Here is a 24,756-nt window from a genome sequence, read left to right as displayed (position 1 = left end):
TTTTTTTTTATTCATTTTGCAATTTTTTTCACCATTATACACATTCAGTAGCCTTATTTTTTTCTTCCTTTTTTAAGAACAATACAAACCAACAAAGCACAATAAATGTGGTTTTTTTCTCAAACGTTTAACCATGTTATAATGGCATGATAAATCAACCAATAGAAATGCCTTGAAATTACTTAGAATAACTTATAAATAAAAAAATAATTGACTTCCTTTGAAACTTCAGAAAGTAAAGTTATTTTAGAGACTGTAAGCAAAAATTGAAAGTGCACCTTATAATCCAGTGCACCTTATGTATGAATTCTACCAGTCAGGTATTCAAAGCAGTAAAGCCACTCTGCTAAAGTACAGCGTTATACAGGTGAGTTTTCAGTAAAGTTTCTCCAGCACTAAGACTGGATGCAGCACCATCGTTTGGTATAAATGATTTAATTTTTTTTTCTGTATTCAGTTAAATACCAAAACACCATTTATTTATTTATATTAACTTTTGGTTGCCAAATATTCGGTGCATCTCTACTGTTAATCTTAGAGACAGTCAGTAGTCTCTGGAGTTACAGTCAGTAACTATGCACATAGAAAGAACCTACACACCTACAAAGAACACCTGTGTGGTGCTATTTTAGTTTGACGTCTCCTTTTGTAGCTGCTCTTGTTCTGATCAGGAGCCACAGTTTTCTATCTTCTGTCTTTTATTTTCCCCATTTCCCCTATTCATTTCCTCATTATTAGACCATGGGAGTTTACTTTTGACCTCTGTCATGAAGCCACAGTAGTAAAGTCACAGCACTCTGTAGCTTCAGCACTGACCGGCTTTTATTCATCACATTTGATCAGATAACTGTCAAACCTGATTGCAGAATGAGAAAATGCAAAGTCGATTGACAGTTTTCTTATTAATCAGTTCATCAATTGCTTACAATAGACAATATGTACAATAAACTGTGTAAAGGGAGGAAGTGGTTGAAAATTATAGTGAAAATCACTTTGCCTTCAAAATGTTGCAGTGGAAATAAATGAGGGCATACTGCCTGTTCTTGTATACAATCTATAATCTGTATGACTCAGCTTACCTTATAAGAGCTAGGCTTTAAGGCTAGCATAAGTGCCCACTCACTCCACTTTACCCACATTCAGCTAGAATTAACTTTAGGGGGTAGGGAGTAGCTCATGAGCTGCTGACTGCTTTAAGTTCAGTGGCTTCATAATAATAATAAACTGTAAGGCAAAGGGCCTTTTTTAGTTTATTTAAAATTTTTACCCCATTTTCTACCCAATTTACAAAGCCAATTACCCAACCCATTTATTAGGACTCCCCCTATCGGTTCTGATACATCAGCTTACAGACGCAGCCTTGTGCTGATCGACATCACCCTTTTGAGTAACCCTCCTAGAGAGAGAAAGGACAATTGTGTTCTCTCAGGGCTCTGGCAGCTGATGGCAAGCTACATGAATGGGATTCGAACTGGCAATTTTCTGATCATAGTGGCAGCGCTTAGCCTGCTGGACCATTCGGAGCCCCCAAAGAGCATATCCTTTTTTTTTTTTTTACAAATCTAGTGCTATTAAGAATATTTTTTATTTTCATTTTTTGTGATTTGTAAATGGTATATCGATGAGCACAATACACCCATAGAGTTACCAACTGTGCACAAATCTCTTATTTACACAATTTTATGAATAAAGGCCACTGAAAAGCTTTCTGATTTGACCTCATGTTGCTCATTCTATTACCCCATTATAGCTCCACTGGCTACGTGGCATTCACCTCAAATGATGGCTGTAATAATCAGAAGTTTATATATTGATAAGTTTTCATAAGTGGCAGTGGCTTCATAACAGTACCGTCAATAAGTGAAGTCAATATCAATGAACTGCTGGTATTAATTCTCCCTGAAAACTCCCGACTCATCTGTATTATATCAGTACTGTTTCAACACCGATACGATCACTCATCGGTTGTTTCTCTCCCTCCTCTTCTCCGTCTGTTTGCATTGCCTCTCATCGCCATCTTTCTAAACCAAAAGTAGAGAGAGAGAAAGCAAGCCCACAGAATGAAGATGAAGGTAGGCTGGCTGGACCTTTTTTTGGCGTCACTGACTCCAAAAAAAAGAGTGATTTTCTTTCAGCCACAGTAACTTCTGAATGGAGAGTGTGAAGGACTCTTGTGAATGGAGAAGCTGAAAATCTGAGCCAGGTCCTTTTCTTGCCTTTTTAAAGCAGCTGTAGCAAACATCAGTGACAGGAATGACTTTCTGATGCAAGAATACCTCTTGTTGTTGCAAACGCTGAAGACTTTTCAAGTGGACACAAAAGTAGAAGATGTATTTTAGGATTTAGTAATAGAAATATTTTTAATACAGTGCAGTATAGTGTTCCAAAACCCTAGGAGTGTAACGTACATGTGTTGGTATAGTAGAGACTTCACCGTTTAGTCTCACAGAGAATAGACATGACACAGTCGATGAAGAACAATGTGCTGTAGTATGAGAAAAAAAGAAAAAAGCCACTTTTATCTATGTGTATATTTAAGCTAAGGCTAGCCAGCTAAAAGGATTGTAGTGGTGTCAGATGGGGCTAGCATGGATGTCCATTCACTCCCCTTGACCTGCATCCATCCACTCTAATAAACCCCAAAACCTTTAAGCTGTAAAAAGGTAGAAAATAAAGTTTTATGGGAATTGTAGTTCTATCAGCAATAATAACAGCTTTTGAAAACAGATTTTGATAGTATTAATAATGTACAGCTGTAAAAAAAAATAAGAGACCACTTAAAAATGATAAGTTTCTTTGATTTTTTTTTTAAATTTTATTTCACTTTTATTCAAATTGAAAACCTCTAAAATCAAACAAAGCTGAACTGCTTGAATCTTGGTACCAGGAGTGGTTATCCAAAAGCAGTGTGTAAGACTGGTGGAGGAGAACATGCCACGATGCTTGAAAACTGTGATTAAAAACCAGGATTATTTCACCAAATATTGATTTCTTAACTCTTAAAACTTTATGAATATGAACTTGTTTTCTTTGCATTATTTGAGGTCTGAAAGCTCTTAATCTTTTTTGTTATTTCTGCCATTTCTCATTTCCTGCTAATAAATGCTCTAATTGACAATATTTTGATTTGGAATTTGGGAGAAATGTTGTCTGTAGTTTATAGAATAAATCAACAATGTTCATTTTACTCAAACATAAACCTATAAATAGCAAAATCAGAAACTGAAGTGGTCTTTACATTTTTACAAGTTAATGTCTTTAAAAAACCAATGAAAAAACCCAATGTTGATCCTGCCAATGAATATAAACGCAATGCAATTCAAGTTAATTGTGCAACTGTATAAAATTTAAGCAGCAAACTGACATAATGATAAATAAATAAATAAATAAATAAATAGAAATTAAATGTTAATAACCCAGGTTTTATAGTCAAGGTAAAATACTAAATAAAACGTTAAGATATAATGAAATTTGTTTGATGTAAAATAAGTATAAAATATTTAAAGATTTATTTATACATATTTATTTAAATGTTAAATAAAACAAATTTTAGTACACACCATTTAAACTTAAGTTTTTTTTTATCATAAAATAAAAAACTATTCCTACACTATAATATATAACATAATACAACATTATAGAGTGTGTATCCCTCATCGATATGATTTACCTAAATGATGAAATAGTTTAATAGGAGTTTGATAGGGGAATAGATGTTTGTGGCTAATCCTGTTGTTAGATCTCGTATCAGAACACCCATTCCCCCAGACTAGTGAAGGGGGTTTCTAACCTCCAGTGCATTTTCCATTTAAATTTCACCCAAATCCAGCATCATCAGACCCTTATAACCACACCTTCTCTCCCAAACACACACCTCCTCACCCACACACACTCACCGCTGCCCCGTCTGCTCCACAGGTGCCATGGACGTGGAGGAGAGGGCGCGGCAGATGAAGCTGAAGGTGGATAAGTTTAAGCAGGGAGCGGCCTCCGACTCCCGACTGGAGCAGGACCATCATATGAAGGTAAGTTAACAATATATGTACAATATTATTCAGAAGTCTGAAATCAGGATGCAAACCAGTTTCAAGAATATTTAACACAATGCAAACATATGAATGTTTAGTATGCCTGTTTTTAATAATGTTAGGAAGTTATAAAGCTTTATATAGTAGTGCATCAAAGTCACTTTATTTGAGTAATTCAGTTCAAAATGTGAAACTCATATATTATATACAGTGCCTTGCAAAAATATTCAGCCCCCTTGAACTTTTGCCACATTTCAGGCTTCAAACATAAAGATATGAAATTGTAATTTTTTGTGAGGAATCAACAACAAGTGGGACACAATCGTGAAGTGGAACAATATTTATTGCATATTTTAAACTTTTTTTTATGATTTTTTATGAAACTGCTGTTTGTGAACAGCAGTTTTCAGCTCTTTCCACAGATTCTCCATTGGATTCAGGTCTAGACTTTGACTTGGTCATTCTAACAACTGGATACGTTTATTTGGGAACCGTTCCATTGTAGATTTTGCTTTATGTTTAGGATCATTGTCTTGTTGGAAGATAAGTCTCTGTCCCAGTCTCAGGTCTTTTACAGACTCCAACAGGTTTTCTTCCAGAATAATCCTGTATTTGGCTTCATCCAACTTCATTCCCATCAATTTTAGCCATCTTCCCAAATATGTCCCTGCTGAAGAAAAGCAGGCCCAAACCATGATGCTGCCACCACCATGTTTCACTGATACTTTTCAGCCAAACAAAGCACTTTGTATTTAGGCCAAAAAGTTCAGCTTTGGTCTGATCTGACCACAGAACCTTCTTTCACATGCTTGCTGTACAAACAGCTCTTCTTATGTCTTTCTTTTAACAGTGGTTTGCTTCTTGCCACTCTTCCATAAAGGCCAGATTTGTGGAGCGCACGACTTATAGTTGTCCTGTCGACAGATTCTTCCACCTTAGCTGTAGATCTCTGCAGTTCATCCAGAGTGATCATGGGCCTCTTGGCTGCATCTCTGATCAGTTTTCTCCTTGTTTGAGCTGAAAGTTTAGAGGATCTGCCTGGTCTTTAGTAGAATTGCAGTGGTCCTTGAGATGTTTAAAGCTTGGGAAATCTTTTTGTATTCAAATCCGGCATTAAACTTCTTCACAACAGTATCTCAGACCTGCCTGGTGTGTTCCTTGGTCTTCATGATGCTCTCTGTGCTTTTAAACAGGACTCTGAGACTATCTCAGAGCAGGTGCTTTTATACGGATTCTATTTATCATCTTCAGTCATTTAGGTCAACACTGGATCATTCAGAGATCCTCACTGAACTTCTGGAATGAGTTTGCTGCACTGAAAGTAAAGGGGCAGAATAATATTGCATGCCCCACTTTTCACTTTTTTATTTCTAAAAAAAAAGTTTAAAATATCCAATAAATTTTGTTACACTTCACGACTGTGTCCCATTTGTTGTTGATTCTTTACAAAAAATTGCAATTTCATATCTTTATGTTTGAAGCCTGAAATATGGCAAAATGTGTGCTTTCTGCATTCTGACCAATCCAAATGAGTGACAACGTGCTTCTATATCATCAGTAAAGTGGGTAGTGAGTGGACAGTGAGTATAGAAACAAGGAATTGGTGTTCTTTAATATAAACCAATTATAATAATATACATTAATAAGAGTGTGGAAGATATTTATAACTTTGTAATTGATTATATGCTTCTCTATCTGGGTACCATCATTCAAATATAATTCAATTTGAGTCTATGTAAGCTATATTAATGGAGAACAGTTTCTTGGTTCTGGGTCTGTGCTGTAAACGAAATGGTTAATCAAATGTGGCCACTGTCTTTGACAGCAGCTCCCTGCTTTACAGAGCAGCTCCAACAAAAGAACATTACAACCTACTTTCTGTAAAATATGTTCCACACATTTTCTACAAGCTTGCTGACAACTCAACTTTAGCTGCGCTGAAGCTCCCAAGAATTCAAAGCATAGCTAGTCTGGTTACCTAAAGGCTCGTCCTGGTGCTTATCTAAGCCTGACACCTCAGAGTTGAACACTTTAAATCTTCTGCCTTGGTCTACTTTGAAGTGAGGTCACACTGTCCATTGGTCTTCCAAGGAAGAGGGAGATTGTTGCTCTTAAGAGGATGCTTCAGGACACGCTGTCTTCTTCCAGCAGATAAGTTATGAGGGCTAGTGCAGGGGTGCATTGTTTGAGGCTAATCTCTCAGCTCCATATTAGGCCATTCATGCACGCCTACAACTTCCCTGTAAGTGTGCGGTATGAGAACGGCATTGGCCCAGCTCCACATTTCTGGCAGCTGCTATTAAAAGCAGGTAAAGAAAGGCTGTTCGTCATGCTATCTGTTTGGCCTGTGTGGACGGCGCCATGAAGGACACTGTGTTTACAGTCGTCACAGAGGAGCCGGAGCAATCTGGAAGCTCTACTGTTACAAAAGGCCTCTGAGGTGGATCAGGGCCACCGTGAAACACAAACCCAAAGACATTCAGGTTCGAAAAATGGGACGGTTAACAGTGCCTCAGAATTCAGATTGCACAGTACATTCTTTTGTAATACATTGTGAATGTTGGCCTTGGCAAAAAAATACTGTGTGCAGAAAACTCTCCAACCAATCACAGTGCTCTGTAAATGCATGCTATGAGCATTCGGAACATATTGCCTGTTCCAGATTGGTGTTTTCATTGATGTATGTATTAATTAAATGAAGATTTTAGAAGAAATTCTGCCAATGCAGGGATGTTATTTTATCACATTATAATATGTTTTTCTCATGCCAATACACAATTTTACTATCTGGCCATATTGCGGATATGATAAGCAATTACAAAGAGGACAAAACAATGGCCAACTTCACACAAAGTGTGCAATTAGTCCTGTTTAATTGGATTCAAAAGGGGCATACTTTCGAAAAATCTAATTCATTTTAGTAAATTCAGTTCAAAATGTAAAACTCATATATCATATATATATATATATATATATATATATATATATATATGTATTCACACAGAGTGATCTATTTTAAGTGCTTTTTTTTATTATTGTTAATTATTATAGCTGAATGCTAACGAAAACCCCAAAAAATCAGTGTCTTACAAAATTATAATATAATATAAGACCAATTGGTATTATTGGCAGTGTGGGCAGTGTGCCAAGTCCTGCTGGAAAATGAAATCCGCATCTCGATAAAAGTTGTCAGTAGCAGAGGGAAGCATGAAGTGCTGTAAGATTTTGTGGGAAAACAAAACTGCACTGACTTTAGACTTGATAATAAAACACAGTGGATCAACACCAGCAGATGACATGTCTCTCCAAACCATCACTGATTGGTGGAAACTTCACACTACACCTCAAGCAGTTTGGACTGTGTGTCTCTCCACTCTTCCTCCAGACTCTGATCCCTTTATTTACATATGAAATGTAAAATTTACTGATGATCAGTGATGGTTTGGAGAGACATGTCATCTGCTGGTGTTGGTCCACTGTGTTCTATTATCAAGTCTAAAGTCAGTGCAGTTTTGTTTTCCCACAAAATCTTACAGCACTCGACAAAAGTAAAAGTAAAAAAAATAGTAATATTTCTTTTATTGTAAAATTTTAATACGTCTATGTAATATACGAGTTTCACATTTTGAACTGAATTACTGAAATAAAGTAACTTTTCAATGATATTTTAATTTTTTTAATGCTCCTGTATGTTTTTAAAAAGTTTAAATTTTGCAATAATTAATTTAGATTATTGCCCAGCCTTAATGCAATATTGGAGAGACACTTTGTGGTTCAGTCACCCACTCATATATCTAGCATATATAGTGATTTTAAAAGCACAATGCTTACAAATAGAGTCATATACAGACATTAATCAATGTGTTTTCATAAACCAGAGACAATAAATTAACACTGTATGGAACAACATATTGAGACACACCTACTTCTCACTGAATTACTAAGATCTAGTGTTTTTTTTTTAGTCCCATCATATATTACCGACTCCACACTAATGACTATAGGTTTAGAATGGACTGTAATGAAATCTCCTGTATGTGGAATGTGTAGGTGCCCAAATACATTTGTCCACATATTACTGTATATATAAAACAAAGAAAAGAGTTACATACATGAATATTTGCAATTCATCACACATCTCTAGGAGGCTGCAGGCACAGTGAGATATTCCAGAGACAGAGAAACAACTTTTCCCGGCAGTGTTACGCCATTTTTTTTAAATAGAAAGAAATTCTCACAGAACCTCATATATCAAAAGCCAAAGTTTGGGAATGGGAGGGGGTCTCTTTCCAGTTATAAGAATTAAACCTCTTGTAAGCAGAAAGGAATTCACTGTGCTGTTTGAATGTGTGAATGTGATTTTGTTAGGGCCAGTATCTGCTGATGCAGCTGATCCAGATAGTCTAAATAATGGATCAGGTTTAAGCATTAGATCTGTTATGTCTGAAATATATGAGAACAATTATTCCAAGTTTGGACAAGAGAAGGATATGTGAAAGAAGGTGTCAGAACTGTTTACATCTGATACAAGTACCACTGATTTCTGGGAAGAATGTCTTAAGTATGACCTCGCACAGATAAAATTGGTCATTATTCATGAATTTAATGGGGCCATGCTTCACACATATGTATTCAACAAACTGTAATAGATATACAGTTGACAGCTGTCTTTAATTAGGATTACCTGGATTAGATCTTGTTCAAAGTTACAATGTAAGCCTGGATAAGTTGAATTTACTTTAAAAAATTAAGTAATGGGTAATGAAAACTTAAGTTAGCATAACTTAGAACATCAAGTTATTACAACTAAAGGAGAAGTTAATTTAACTTTTTTTTTTATTTTTGTTATACTGTAAGACCGGATGAGATGAGTTAACTTAAAAAACTTAAGGAAACCGGTTGGCTTAAAAAAGTTAAGTAATGGGGGAAGAAAACTTGACAAAAACATCAAGTTATTACAACTAAAGAGGAAGTTGATTTATTTCTAAGGTAGCTCAGGGGGAATCACTACACACTGATGATGAGTGTTAGTCAGAAACTGTTGGACACACCCAGTATGCAAATAGATTGTGACAGGAGCCAATGGAAACGAAGCTGTTAATGGCAAAAGACTAAACTCAGTTATTATAAATTGGTTCAACTCAGAGATCTCAGGTTGAATAGTACAGTATATGTGCTCACAAATGTTCAACTAACTCAAATTAGTTGAGTATTGTTCAGAAATATCCAATTTTATGTAAATCATTTGGGTTTAGGGATAGGGTAAAAGTCTGGATTAAGTTTTGGGCTGTTGTTAGGGTTAGGGTGCGATTAAAACTAGGACTGGGAATCAGGTCAAGGTTAAATTTAGTTTTTACGTTGAAATTATGGTTAGATTTAGAGTCAGGGTGAGTGTTAGGATTAAGGTTAGGCTTAGGTTTGTAGCCAAAGTCTAGGATTAGAGCTAGGATCAAGAATAGGTTTCTGAGATCCAGTATTTTGTGCACTTTGCCCAAACAGGCTTTAGAATAAAGCCTAGAGTAACACAGGGCATGGATTGAGCCTGCAGATAAATCACTTTTTCCACCGTTATTCAGGCCCAAAGTAGCTCCACACCTCATAGGTAGAATCCGGAGAGCTCTGAGATTTAAAACGAGGCATTTAGAACTTTAAAGCTGCACAAGAAGTTTATTAAAAGCCACTGTTTACATCCTATAGTTAAAGTAAATCCCCGGGCGCCACCATCTTTAATTTAAGTCACAATAATCATCGAGCACGAACAAATAGGTAGGATAGTTAAGCAGATTGCAAAATGAATTCCTAGTAAATGCATGAATTCCAGCAGTTTAGGTCATGGCTAGGATCAGGGTTTGGGCTAAGGTTAAGGGTTAAGATTTAGGTTTAGATTAAATCTTAGATTTAAAGACAAGGTGAGGATTAGGATTAAAGCTAGGATTGGAAATCAGGTCAGGGTTTTGGTTTTAATTTGCGCCAGTAATTGGGAATAACTCACAGCCGAGAGAGAGTGTCAGTGTGTTAACAGCACAACTTTACAACAACCAAGCAGTAGGCTGGCGTTGAGATTAAGGTTAGATTTAGAGCCAGGGTGAGTGTTAGGGTTAAGGTTGGGTTAAGGTTACACTTATGTTTTTAGCCAAGGTGAGGTCTAGGATTAGAGCTAGGATTGAGAATAAATTCAGGTTTAGGGTTAAGATTTAGGTCATCATTAGGATCAGAGTTTGGGTTAAGGGTTAAGGGTTAAGATTTGGGTTTAGAACTAGAATTGGAAATCATTTCATGGTTAAGTTTTGAGTTTTGGGTTGAGCCAAGGTAAGTGTTAGGATTAAGGTTAGGTTTAGGTTTGTAGGTAGGATTGAGAATAGGTCCAGGATTAGGGTTAAGATTTAGTCCATGGTTCGGATCAGGATTAAGGTTAAGAGTTAAGATTTGGGTTTCGATTAAAGATTAGTTTTAATGCCAAGGTTAGGGTTAAGGTTAGGTGTTAAGATTTAGGTGTAGATTAAAGGTTAGATTTAAAGCCATGGTTAGGGTTAGGATTAAAGCTAGGATTGGAAATCAGCCAGGGATAAGTTTTGGTTTTAGGTTGAGATCACGGTTAGATTTAGAGCCAGGGTGAATGTTAGGATTAAGGTTAGATTAAGATTTAGGTTTAGATTAAAGGTTAGATTTAGAGCCAGGGTGAATGTTAGGATTAAGGTTAGATTAAGATTTAAGGTTTAGGTTTGTAGCCAAGGTGAGGTCTAGGATTAGAGCTAGGGTTGAAAATAGGTCCAGGATTAGAGTTAAGATTTAGGACATGGTTTGGATTAGAGTTAAGGTTAAGGGTTAAGATTTGGGTTTAGGATTAGGATTAAAACTAGGATTGGGAATCAGGTCATGGTAAAGGTTTGTATTTAGGTTGAGATTACAGTTAGAATTAGAGCCTGGGTGAGTGTTAGGATTAAGGCCAGATTTAGGTTTGTAGCCAAACTGAGGTCTAATATTGGAGCTAGAACAGATAATATGTCCAGGTTTAGGATTAAGATTTAGGACAGGGTTAGGATCAGAGTTTGGGCTAAGGTTAAGGGTTAAGATTTGGGTTTAGATTAAAGGTTAGATTTAAAACCAAGATCAGGGTGAGATTAAAGCTAGGATTTGGAATTAAGTTAGGGTTAAGTTTTGGTTGTAGGATGAAATTACAGTTAGATTTAGAGCCAGGTTGAGTGCTACGATTAAGGTTAGGATTAGGTTTGTAGCCAATGTGAGGTTTAGGATTAGAGCTACTATATAGGCTATGGTTAAGGTTAAGGGTTAAGATTTAGGTTTAGATTAAAGGTTACATTTAGAGCCAGGGTGAATGTTAGGATTAAGGTTAGATTAAGATTAGGTTTAGGTTTGTAGCCGAGGTGAGGTCTAGCATTAGAGCTAGGATTGAGAATAGGTCCAGATTTAGGCTACGGTTAGGAACAGAGTTTGGGTTAAAGGCTAAGATTTGGGTTAATGTTGTAAATTGGTGATTTTAGGGCTAAGATTAGATTATACTGCTATATCTGTGTAGAGAGTTGATGAGGATGAGTTCAGATGACCTGGTTTAAAGGCTGTAATCTGGTTTGAAGGTGTTTTGGTGGTGTTATTATCAGCTCTGTTGTGTCTGCGTCTACAGAAACTGCACTATTACGCAATTAGCAGTTTTTCTCTGCACTGCAGTGGAGTCAGCTGTGGTGCTGATCTGTGTTGTGCTGCTTTAGCACCCGAGGCTAGCTCTGCTAATGTTGAGTAATGGGGTTGGGTTGTTTAACACTGCTGTAGTTCAGAAGGATGCTGAATTATTTCTGTGAATGCTGACCTGGGCATAGAGAACTGGAACTGGAAGATACAGTACTGTGCAGGGGCTAGAATTACCATATTTCTACAACTGATTATTCTACTGATATTCAATTATTTGATTGGTTTTATTCTCACTTTTCTAATCTCAGCATCATTGCCATTTAAAGATCATCTGTGTTTCACACTTTCTTTTTAAAGTGTAACAAAAGCAATAAAACTGTATCTATAAATGCTACATTTAGTGTATTCCAGTCAGAACAATAGGACATAATAGTATTGTTGACTTTAATTTAAAACTAATAGTTTGCAACAACTAAAATTCGACTAGTCAACTAATTGACTAAAATAATTTTATTAAAGTAAAAAAAAACTGTTATGTGACTTATATTTGACCATTTTGACCAAAATGTGTCAACAATTCAATTAAGATTCAACAGATATTTGATTAAAATTGGACAACTATCTGTCTAAGATTAAAAAATGATTCAAACTGAATTAGTCAATTATCTGTCTAAGATTCAACAACGACTAGACTTAAATGTGTTGATTTTTTGGCCACAATTCAGCAACTATTTGACTGAGATTTGACAACCATTTGAGTAAAACTCTACAACTATTTAATTAACTACAACTATTCAGCTATATCTACAACTATTCAAAACCCTTAGACTACAATTCACCAGCTATTGAAATACGATTTTGACCATTTTTAGGAATTTTCAACTATTCATCTAATTCTGAAATCTTTTTGATAATTTTTTTTTTAACTAATTTGACTAAATATGAAAAAAATGTTTTAAATAAGGTTAATCTATGTAAATAAAATTTGACTATTTTTGCTTAAGATTCTACAACTGGTCGACTAAGATTTGACCATTTTTGGCTGAGTAAGGTTTGACAAATATTTAGAATTGTTGTTGTGGAGCAGTGGATAACACCAATACCTGCCAGTGAACTAACTACCTCATTGCGGTTCAATTCCCTGCAGTTCAAGATGGATGATCACAAGCCTTTAACCAAGCTGAACTGCTTGAATTTGTGCACCAGGAGTGACATAAAGTTATCCAAAAGCAGTGTGTAAGACTGGTGGAGGAGAAGATGTCAAGATATATACAAACTGATTAAAACCAGGGTTTTTATCTTCGTTTTCTTTGCATGATTTGAGGTCTGAAAGCTCTGCATCTTTTTTGTTATTTCAGCCATTTCTCTTTTTCTGCAAATAAATACTCTAAATGACAATATTTTTATTTGGAGTTTGGGAGAAATGTTGTCTGTAGTTTATAGAATAAAACAACAATGTTAATTTTACTCAATCATATACCTATAAATAGCAAAACCAGTGAAACCAGTGATTCAGAAACTGAAGTGCTCTCTTATTTTTTTCTAGAGCTGTAATTAATTCATGTGGGAATGATGTATATAAATAAATATATATATATATATTGTGGCGTGAGGAGGCGGGGGAACCGTGGGTCCGCCCCACGCCGGAACTCGCAGCCATGTCTGTCCCAGCCGGTGTGCATTCAGGACTGATTAAGCAGCCGGCTGGGACAGGTATAAAACTCAGCCTCAGCTCACTGAAGGGAGACTCTTGACTGGGGAGCTGAGGGCTGAGGCTGCACGGACCTTTAAACGAGCATAAAAAGAAGACTAAAGTAATTCTACAGACTCTAGAGCCCCATTGGGCTGAGTATGTTGTTTTGAGTTGTTTTTGGGTGTGGTGGAGGGCGTTTAAAAGCAAATAAAAGGTACGTTTTGAGTTCATTTGCTCCCCGTGTCTGTGTTATCTGTGCGCTTCCTCCTTCCGGGTCACAGTGGTCACGCCCCTAACCCCAGGGCCTACCACAATATATATATATATATATATATATATATATACATATATATATTATAAGTGTAGAATGTTTCCTGTCACATGATTAAACAGTCCTGTGTCCTCTTTCCACAGCGGAGGGACGGTCATCGGGGGACGGACAACCTCTCGGCCAAGTCTTCAGACAGCGACGTGAGCGACGTGTCCGCTGTGTCGAGAAGCAGCAGTGCCTCTCGCTTCAGCAGCGCGAGCTACATGTCCGTGCAGTCAGAAAGACCGCGGGGAAGCCGCAAGATCAGGTGAGCCTCCCGTCACTACGCCCTGCTCTCAGACCACGCCAGGGTCATGTGCTGCTTGCCAGAGATGAGTGAAGACCTGAAGTAGTCTTTTATTCCCTTTTGGGTGGAGGAATTGGGAGCAGTTCCGGGGTTTTCTCTGAGGAAGACCTCTGAACAGGAAGTGCTCCTTTACTCTTTAATCATTTCCTGCACTGAGTGAGTTCAGGTTTGGCTCTGTATGTAAGCTATGACTGGAGCCAAACATCTGAACTTTACTGTAATCTCAGATACTCATCACTGGCAAACTGCCTGACTGTGACTGTGAATTACATCACGACATTACAACCCTTAGAAGATCAGAGCTGTCATTGATTTGCTATGCAGTTTGAATAGCCATTGCTTAAATTACCTGTAGAATTGATTTATATTTGGTGTCAAAAGATTTCTGTCTGCATTTATGACATTTTTAAGCTTTAGAATCAGATAAAAAAGGACAAGAATGGAAAATAAATAGTAGAAAAAATGATATAATGATATTTTAACTGGGAAAGCATGCTCATTCTAACTTATTCTGATACTCCAGTGTTCTTAAGAGATTGTACATGACTGATCAGCTAAATACATGGAAAGACCCCTTTAACAGGCCAGGATTTTTGTCAATTTTCTGCCTGACATTACATCACTAAATCTTGAGTATTTCTATTCAAGCATTACATAAAAAGCTGTCATGTTTTATTAGGAACGTTACTAAAAAAAAGCATAATTATAATTGTAATAGAAAAAATTAATATATATATATATATATATGTATTTAAGTAAATCTGCTAATGTCAAAATATAATGAATAAAATCATAAAATTCGCTCTTTCCTGAACTTCATTTTAAAATAAATATTTTCCTAAATACAATTCAATTAGTTTATGTCCTCCAAACTTTTAGGTTTCTTATATTTGTCTAATTTTTACATCTATTTTCAAACCTGCAGAATTTGGGTTGATTCCTGTTACTGATCTGGATTTATTAAGTGGATGTAAATCATTTCAGAATGTAAATAATTTATTTTACTGCAGGAAAAAAATGGTTTTGTATCACCTACACCTGTAGCCTGTATACAGGAAAAGGCATTTTAAGGGGTTAAATCAGACTTCCTCTAAAAGAAACACAGGGCTGTAGCATTTTACTGCTCTTTAAGCAAAAGAATCAGCCCAATTGAGAATCAGCCTTAAAATGAGCCGCAGCTAGTACAGCATTAAATGCTCATAAGGACTTGATTTTTTCCACTCAGCGGATAATGTACCATAATCATTCAAACCATTCATACATAATGTGAATCTGACGGTTGTTTACATTGTGTCTAAATCTATTTATTTAATTTAAATTATTATGGCAGCTGTTTGACCAAGATCTGACATTTAATTCATTCAAAAAATTGTCAACTAAGTTTTTTATTTAATGGTCCATTTAAGATTTTACAACTACTTGACTAGGTTAGACAAACTATCTGGCTAGGAATAGACACATTTTCATCCATTTATTTATTTTAATCAAATTGTTAGCCTATTGTAACAGCTATTTAACCAAGACTCTAGACTCAAAGTTTCATTCATTTACCATTTTTCGGACTATAAGGTGCACTTAAAATCCTTTTTTTTTTTCTTTTTTCAAAAATCGTTAGTGCAACTTATGCATGAGATCTACCAGTCATGTTGTAAGGAGCTGTAAAGGCACACAGCTGAAGTGCAGCGTTATTAATGACTTTCTCCAGCACTAAGGCTGGAGCAGTATTAGCATTAGGTACTAACAGCAGCGCTAGCTCTTTCGCCGTTCGGATAGTGAACAGGAGGTGATGGCTCTGACTTCTAAGGGTTGAGTTATATCAGTATGATTTTTATGTACCACTGCAAACACTCATTCAGTTGCTCATTCAGTTTTAATTTGATTCTGTGGTTTGTTAGTCTGTACAGTACATTGTTGCTTTGTTAAATGTGCTCTTCGTCCAGTATGTGTTTGTTTTTTGTGTCACATGCATTAATTGAACGTGCTTTGGTCTGTTTCAGTGCTTTATTTGTTGAATGCTATCAGCTCGTGTCGGCTGTGTTTTTCACTGTGCTTTTCTTCGTCTGCTTTTTTTTTTCTTTTCTTTCTTTCTGTTCTGCATGACCCTCGCGGCTGCTTGCCCCGCCCACAGCAGAGCTATGCAAGGGGAGGAGCCTGTTGGGGAGGTGTTGCCTGAGGAGGAGGGAGGGGTGGGGGTAGAAAGTGGGCGGGCTGGAAAGACAGAGAGACGGACGAGTAGTGTAGGTAGAGAGGAGGAGGAGCCTAACGAGGACATGGCTCAGAGGAGGTTCTCAGAGAACGACCTCAGGTAAACTCCCCCGACCATGGTGGGCTGCTGTATCTCATACTGTAGCTACAGGCGAGTCCGCAGAGTGACCTGTAGCTACAACTCTGGGGGTTCACGTTTCCTAAAAAATTAGGTATTAAATTCTACTGAATATACAGCTCTGGAAGAAAATAAGAGACCACTTAAAAATTATGTGTTTCTTTGATTTTACCAAATTGAAAAGGAAAGTGGATGATCACAAGACTTCAAGCTGAATTGCTTGAACTGTTGCACCAGGAGTGTCATAAAATTATCCAAAAGCAGTGTGTAAGACTGGTGGAGGAGAACATGCCAAGATGCATAAAAACTGTGATTAAAACCAGGGTAACTCCACCACAAACTGATTTCTGAACTCTTAAAACTTTATAAATATGAACTTGTTTTTCTTTGCATTATTTGAGGTCTGAAAGATCTGCATCTTTTTGTTATTTTAGCCATTTCTCATTTACTGCAAATAAATGCTGTAAATGAAAATATTTTTATTTGGAATTTGGGAGAAATGTTGTCTGTAGTTTTTTTGAATAAAACAACGATGTTCATTTTATTCAAACACATACCTATAAATAGCAAAATCAGAGAAACTGATTCAGAAACTGAAGTGGTCTCTTAATTTTTTCCAGAGCTGTAGCTTAGCTACTTTAAGTTGCACTGACTGCTGACACTGAACTCTAGTACGAATTATTCACTAGACACTAGAGTCAGTTACTTCAACAAAAAAAGCAGAATAAACTATTTTTATTACCATAAGAGCAGTTGTCTCAATACTTTAGACCATATATTGTACATTATTTAAATAGTAAATAGCCAGAATAAGTGAACACATGCTATTACTATCACTTCTCTCACTCCAAAATATATCTATGTTCTATGCATTATTGCACTCTGGTACACTTTTCTAAAAAAGCTCATTTTACAGCTTTTAAAGAAAATAATAATGGAATATCATGTTTAGAATCAATAAGCAGATTAGATTTCCTGCATTTGTGAGCGTTAGTGAACGTGAACATCAATACAAATTAGTACAGAATTGCACGTATACACTGACATGCCAAATGTCATTAAACAAGGGACTTGTGCTGGGTCCCAATTCCAAATAAAAATATTGTCATTTAGAGCATTTATTTGCAGAAAATGAGAAATGGCTGAAATAACAAAAAATTGTTAAAAAGATGCAGAGCCTTCAGACCTCAAATAATGCAAAAAAAAAAAAAAAAAAAACAAGTACATATTCATGAAGTTTTGGTGCAATAACCCTGTTTTTTAAGGAATTTTAAATATTCACACAACTTCAGGAATGGAATGTTCAATCCAGTCGACACTAAATATCAGGCCTCGCTCCGACTCTGATCATTACAAGATAACACCTCACAATTTATACAGGAGTGGGCATTTTAAAGCAGTTTCTAGAGGTAATACTTTAGGGACAGTTTACATACTGATGTCCCATGACATTTGGCATGTCAGTGTACTTGTTTTCCTAACCAAAAATAGATGTATCTAACGTATGAGGCAGCACTAGCCGTTATACGTCTTGCGCAATCCTCTTCATTCCAGGAAGAATCTCAAAAATGTAAACAGTCTTCTTTAAGCTCAACAGGAAGATATAAAAAGCAGTTGAAGGTCATGCATGCATCGAGCAATTGTATGGATACAGCAAAGAACACACCATGGTGACCCACCCATTCTAGCTAATATACTGAGAGACGATGTCACTGCTATTGTCTTTATAATTTGCTGTGTATGAGATGCCCTTGTGTTGTGTTTTTGTCTTGTGTGCATTGTTATTTCATCTGCTTTTGATATTAATGAAACAAGTTGATGGATTCTGTTTAAGAAACTGCTGCTTCAAATGCTTCCCTGTTTCTCCTCACTGCCCTTTCTTATAAACCCTGTGTTTCATAAAGGCCTGCAGTCAGCCCCAGCAGAGTGCACAGTCAGATACATATCAGCACAGTCTGAAAACCATCAGGCGAGGCTGAACTTCACTCAGAAATGCTTAAATTATTTATAATAAATGAAGGCTAGGAGGGATAGCAGCATAATTTAACTAAATCATGTTATTTAACGAATTACAGCAAGTAAAAAAAGAAGGAAGCAATTAAAAAGAGCATTTTTAATTTTAGAAATTGCTTAATGCATGAAAATTTCCATGGTCTGGTGGCATATTAAACTTTATAGGCTCTTAGTTTCTTTGGCTTCACAAGAAGTCCTGCTGGGTCTGGTGGACATATTGCATTTCCTTTAAGAGCCAGGTGCACTCTTGACTTTGACTTTAGCACGTTGATATCTTAACAGCGTTGCGCCATTGTGGTATTGGCTGTGTTTGGACACATGAATGAATGATTAAAGTTTAACTTATATAGCACCTTTCTAGAAACCCAAGGACGATACAATTTACAATGTACACGTTTTATACACAACCAATTATACTCAGCACTCATCTACATACAGCCAATAGCGCACAGCATACTCTCAACCGGAAACAACTACAGGGCACTAAAGCATTTACCCAGCACAGAGAGCAAATCCATATCTGGGCACACAGTCAAAAAGTCCTGCTGGGTCTGGTGGACATATTGCATTGTGGGGCTTAAAAATATTTTCGGATTTATGTTCCTCACAAAAAATGGTTCAAGGCCAATGAATCTTAGCATGAAAAATAATTATTTGTATCATTTTCAAAAAACTAAAAGCTAAAAACGGATCCCACACCTTATAAGGGTTAAAAAGCAGAACATCACATACAGAACTCATTACAGATGAGTAACCGCTTGTGAATCAGGAGAGTGCATTAGCATTAGCGTGAGTTAGCGTGAGCTTAGTAAGCTTAAGTCTGTCTGATCATGGTGAAATCATGCCTCTAAACATTTAGATGAGAGGTACTTAGCTATAGCTAAGGCTCAAATCACATACATTTAAAGGGTCCAGTTTTAAAGATCTATAGGCGAGGCATCAATTGTAGATCGTGCAGCTGGGTTTAGGGCGTGTCGGTGTGTGATTGGTATTGCAAGGACTTAAAAAATATGCCTTACTCAGCTTGAAACACACAAAAGGTGTGTACTGGACTAATTCTCTTAATTAATTAGGGGTGTTTTTTTTAGTGTAATGTGAAATAAACCAATCAGTGTGCCAGTAGTCATTCAAAACCATGTGTGCTCTGACTTTGGAACGTTGATATCTTAACAGCGTGGCTGCATTCGAACACATGAATGAATGAATGAAGTTCAACTTATATAGCGCCTTTCTAGAAACCCAAGGACGCTTTACAATTTACACATTTTACGTACAACCATTCATATTCAGCACTCATCCACACACTGGTGAGAACAGCAGCCAATAGCGCACAGCATACTCTCAACCGGAAACAACCGCCCACCTGGAGCACTACAGCATTTTACCCAGGACAGAGTGCCAATCCAAATCTGGGCACACAGTCATATATACATTTACACACACAATCCTATACAACACACATACCTATACATATCAATTTAGATTGTTTAAATTTTCTGGGCAATTAAGAGTATCTAATTTACCTGAGCTCCATGTTATTGGACTGTGGGAGGAAACCAGAGTCCCCGGAGAAAACCCACGCAGACACAAGAAGAACATGTAAACTCCACTCAGATAGGGACTTGAACCCAGGACCCAGTGCTGGGAGGCGAACATTCTAACCACTAAACCATTGTGATGCCCAAAAATTGTCAGATGCATGCTGGGGATTGTAGTTCTAAAGAGGTGCATGTCTATTAAGAGGAAGGGAAAAGGAAGAGTTAGGAACTACAATGTCCATATAAGGCATGACAACAACAAAATGTTAATAAATTAAAGTTTGTTTTTTTTCTTCACACACTGCAGTCTGTCCACACTGTGTGTATAGAGTCACAGTTATGGAAGCATTTGTCTGGTATTGCTCGACTGTCCAAAATACTGTTCACTGTTACAGTATATACAGGGGTTGGACAATGAAACTGAAACACCTGGTTTCAACCCACAGTAATTTATTGTGGTGATGGACAGTTCTGGTGGAAACAGGAGAGTTGAGATGCACATTGAATTCTGCCTTGATTTGATCAGCCATGGTTTTGTTTTTTTTGGATACAATCCGGGTTAGCACCCGAACATCCCTTTCAGACAGCTTCCTCTTACAGCGTCCACAGTTAATCCTGTTGGATGTGGTTGGTACTTCTTGGTGGTATGCTGACATTACCCTGGATACCGTGGCTCTTGATACATCACAAAGACTTGCTGTCTTGGTCACAGATGCACCAGCAAGTCGTGCACCAACAATTTGTCCTCTTTTGAACTCTGGTATGTCACCCATAATGTTGTGTGCATTGCAATATTTTGAGCAGAACTGTGCTCTTACCCTGCTAACTGAACCTTCACACTCTGCTCTTACTGGTGCAATGTGCAATTAATGAAGATTGACCACCAGGCTGCTCCAATTTAGCCATGAAACCTCCCACACTAAAATAACAGGTGTTTCAGTTTCATTGTCCAACCCCTGTATGCTAACAAACATACAAATAGACACAATATATATCAGATACCATGATTGTCAAATGTTTTTGAGGTCATGTGCATTTATTGTAGGATGATGTCGATGATGTATTTTTTTAACAACAGGCCTAATTAGGTTGTTTTTTTTTTGTTTTTGTTTTTTTCAATCATTGATAGCAGTTAGGGGTCAGACTGTATATTGTAGCTCACCCTGAGCTGCTTTATTCTGACAGTTTTAGCTGTATTAAGACATATTACTGTCTCGAGACTCCCAGGGACAAGTTGGCAATTTTGCAATCAGGCAGATTGTCTCTGGAACATGTTTTTTTGCGTAGTTAATCAGTTATAGACAGGGTACACTGACCTTTGGTTTGAGCCAGGCTGCAGCCTGTACTGTACGTCATGTTGTTCTGTGTGGAGTGGATTTGGGTCTGGGTGGATGAGCACGTGGCTCTGCAGTGGATGGTTCAGTGTGTTCAGTTTGCTGGTATAACATCTGGAGGTGGAGAGTTTCTGAACTAAACGCCCATTCCCGGCGATCGTCTCACGGTCATGCCTCCATCAGATGATCCAGTTTTCATTCTCATATCAGTGTTTGCCAAGATTAGCCATCCAACTCAAAACTGGACTCAAAACAGGAAGTGACATCAGTGGCTGTTACATTAGCAGGGCAGGAGGAACCGCAGGCCATTCTCCCTTCATTTACAGACTGTTTAAAAAGCATGTGTCAGCTGGACCACTCTGCAGAGAGCCTGTTATGTAATCTTATGAGCTAGTGTACAGTACAGAGTACATATGAGACCAAGATAAGCAGAAGAGTCAACTATTAACTGGGCCAGTGGCTGTTCAGGGTTGATTACTGGAGCTTTAGAAATGTAGCTGTAAAGTAGGGTGTGGTTTATGTCACGTCATTATCACAATAAATAACTTAATGGAAAGTTTTTAAGCCAGGGGTCGGCAATAGGCGTGAGGTTGTTTGAACTATATAACTTAGTTTCCGCCCGTTCTCATTTTTCCACCCGTTATTGGGCTCTTTGGGCATTTATAAAAAGAAGCCCAAAAAAAAACGCACCCAGCCCAATTTGGTAGACAAACCATGAACCTGGCAACGCTGCCAAAGAAAGGTCATATATGAATACTGTATTTCAGATTAATGTGGAGCATTTCTATTGTACTATTCCTTATGAATATATATCTCATGCAGCTTGAATATTCTCCCTCTGTTTCTGCACATTTTACAGTAGGGGTGGAGTCAAAAAGCATCCCATACTGTGCATAGTTCATGTGTCTTTAAGGCCAGCTCTTGAGATGGCAGCAGTATGTGGATGAGCATAGTCCTTTTGGAATTGTGCAGCAGAACTTGATGTTGGCTTGTCAAAGTGCCAGTAATAAAGACCATAATAATGCAAAGTAAACAAGTTCATATTCATAAAGTTTTAAGAGTTCAGAAATTAATATTTGTTGGAATAGCCCTGTTTTTATTCACAGTTTTCATACATCTTGGCATGCTCTCCTCCACCAGTCTTACACACTGCTTTTGGATTCAGCAGTTCAGCTTGGTTTGATGGCTAGTGATCATCCATCTTCCTCTTGATTATACTCCAGAGGTTTTCAATTTGGTAGAATCAAAGAAACTCATCAATTTTTAAGTAGCTTCTTATTTTTTTTCCAGAGCTGTATATTGGCCAAAGTCAAAGAAGTCAGAAGCTGATTTCTTGTGGAGATGGCCAATAAATCTTTTACACTTCTAACAATAAAGATTACAACTTGTGCGTGCTAATAATGACATTTTGTTCATTAGCCAGCTAAATTACTCTACTTTTGTCTGCTAATTAGAACATTGTTCTGTCAGTTTCAAGTATGATTTCTATGAGAAAACTGAGCAAAAATGAATTTCAATCAGTATTTAACTCTCTCTCCTGCTTCTGTGTTTCCATGGAAACCAGAGAGCCTTGCCTAATCATGTGATGAAGGGAGGGGTGAGTGTAAGAAACTGGGAGAAATCTGTCCTCTCGCCTCAAGTCACCCCGTCCATTTATGCTAATGCTGCTGTGAGAGGAACTGGCAGGACAAAACCCAGCTGAACTCACATACATTTTTAATGTTAAATTTATAGATTGAATCTTTAAATTGCATCTTATCTGATTGATTCATTGAATAAGTTATATCAGGAATATTCAGAGTTTGTAAAATAATTATTTTAGCATTAATTACTATGTTATTTAATAAAAATGTAATAATCGTTCACTGAGTATACACTATCCTTTATATGTGACGCAAATGTCACGTTTCCAATTCAAGTTTCCACTTCAATGTTATATTATTGGATTTTTGCGAAAAACCGAAACTTCATGTGAAGCATTGTTGGTTTATCCATTTCATCAATTACTCAGCATGAACTATTCACACACATGTCAGATATGGGTCACATTAAAACTATTTTAATGCTGGATTTATGTGAAAAAATCTGATTTAGGCCACTAAATTCAGTTGGATTTCTTAAGGATTTATTTAATCATTGCAACTATCTTAAATTCCATGCAGTTTTTAGTACATAAATGATCAGCCATGTGTTAGTCATCTCAGAAGAAGCCAGCTGAAATAAAGCACAGGACAGAACCGCACCCTCTCCCCATATTTTCCAGCATATTTGCTTTAATTGGATGCCGAGACCGAATTCTTGTCCAAATGAACGTGGCTTGGGTAGTCTCTGGCTTGGTTCCCATGGAAACAAGTTTACTGATTCACGAGGCTTTGGTGAAATTACACAAATTACTGGGTCCTTTCAGGCAGCAGTGTTAGAAGCTCCAAACAAAGAAAACAGGTCATCTCTTCTTTGTTATTATATGTCAGTTCTAAAGTCTTGCGCCATCCACAATGCATATACTATATATATTCTACTATATTCTACTCACACATACATAACTCCTACAAATAAAAGTATATATGTGGATCTTGACTCTATCATACAGTTTAAAGAAATTGAGTTGTGATACAACAAATTACAAATAACAGTCTGCATGCATATGCTATATAGGAGGAGGTAGAGATGACTCAATCTTTCGTTAATAAGGTCCTGCATCCATTGGCCCTACTTTTTCTCAAGGCACACTTTACTCTGGTGCACTATTCCAACATTGTTTAGGGCTGACAATGCTTGTCTTTATAGGAGAGCTTGCACAGACACACAGGCTATTTTATGGTTGCATTGTCAAATCTAACCACAATTAAAACTCGTTAAGTATTTCAGTTGATGCTCTTATATTGGCACCATCTCTTGGTATTTAACTGTACTTAAAGCGTAAAGCATCTCCAGTTTTTTAGAACATGCATTGTGAAACAAGAACTTGCTGCAAATCATTGCTAGAAGCCTTTCTGTATGTCGACAGTGTGAGAGGTTCTGCAAAGCAAATTGTTGTTTGATGGAATCTGCAGGATTGTAGGGGTGTAAAAAATAATGTATTGTGTTCTATTGAGTTTCAATTTAAATTTACAATTTAAATTTGTAATGCTGTCGCCTCACAACAAGAGGCCTGGCTGGGTGTGCCATTTGCATGTTCTCCGCTTGTCTGTGTGGTTTTCCTCCTACAATCCAAAGACTTTGGAGATGTTTGAAATTTCCCATAGGTGTAAATGTGTTCTGGGTGTGCCCTGCCTTTTGCCTGATGGCTGCTGGGATTGGCTCCGGCTCACCCATGACCTGACTGAATGAATGTAAAAGATTTGTGGCAGACAGTGGTTCATTTTGTTTTATGTTTAAACTCCACCCACTAGATGGCAGTGCAGTATTCAGATTTTATGCAATAATACACTCGAGCTTTGTGCTATAACATGTAACACTGGCACTACTGTGATGCCGTCATAGGCATAGCACGAACCTTGAGTTTATTATTTTGATTATACCACAGTTACATTATCGCTGTTTATTGAAAGATTTTGAGTTAA

The 24,756-nt window shown here is 37.1% G+C and overlaps 1 protein-coding gene across 28 annotated transcripts in view; it reads left to right on the top strand.

The window, feature by feature from the left end:
- rims2a (regulating synaptic membrane exocytosis 2a) overlaps window positions 1-24,756 on the top strand; it is a 314,788-nt gene that overhangs the window by 220,255 nt on the left and 69,777 nt on the right. For 19 of the 28 annotated variants that reach the window (XM_049467467.1, XM_022668728.2, XM_049467487.1 and 16 more), the window contains 3 exons: window positions 2,034-2,072; window positions 3,919-4,025; window positions 13,783-13,946. In XM_049467467.1, the coding sequence (XP_049323424.1) occupies window positions 2,034-2,072; window positions 3,919-4,025; window positions 13,783-13,946 (310 nt within the window). Of the gene's footprint in view, window positions 1-2,033; window positions 2,073-3,918; window positions 4,026-13,782; window positions 13,947-16,229; window positions 16,291-24,756 lie in introns of those variants that run through there. The other 9 variants (XM_049467518.1, XM_049467504.1, XM_049467502.1 and 6 more) reach the window with 2 other exon arrangements.

The sequence above is a fragment of the Astyanax mexicanus genome, chromosome 1, assembly GCF_023375975.1.
Source record: "Astyanax mexicanus isolate ESR-SI-001 chromosome 1, AstMex3_surface, whole genome shotgun sequence".
NCBI lineage: Eukaryota > Metazoa > Chordata > Actinopteri > Characiformes > Acestrorhamphidae > Astyanax > Astyanax mexicanus.
The sequence above is the reverse complement of the archived record's forward strand: the minus strand, read 5'-3'. Positions and strand labels throughout refer to the sequence as shown.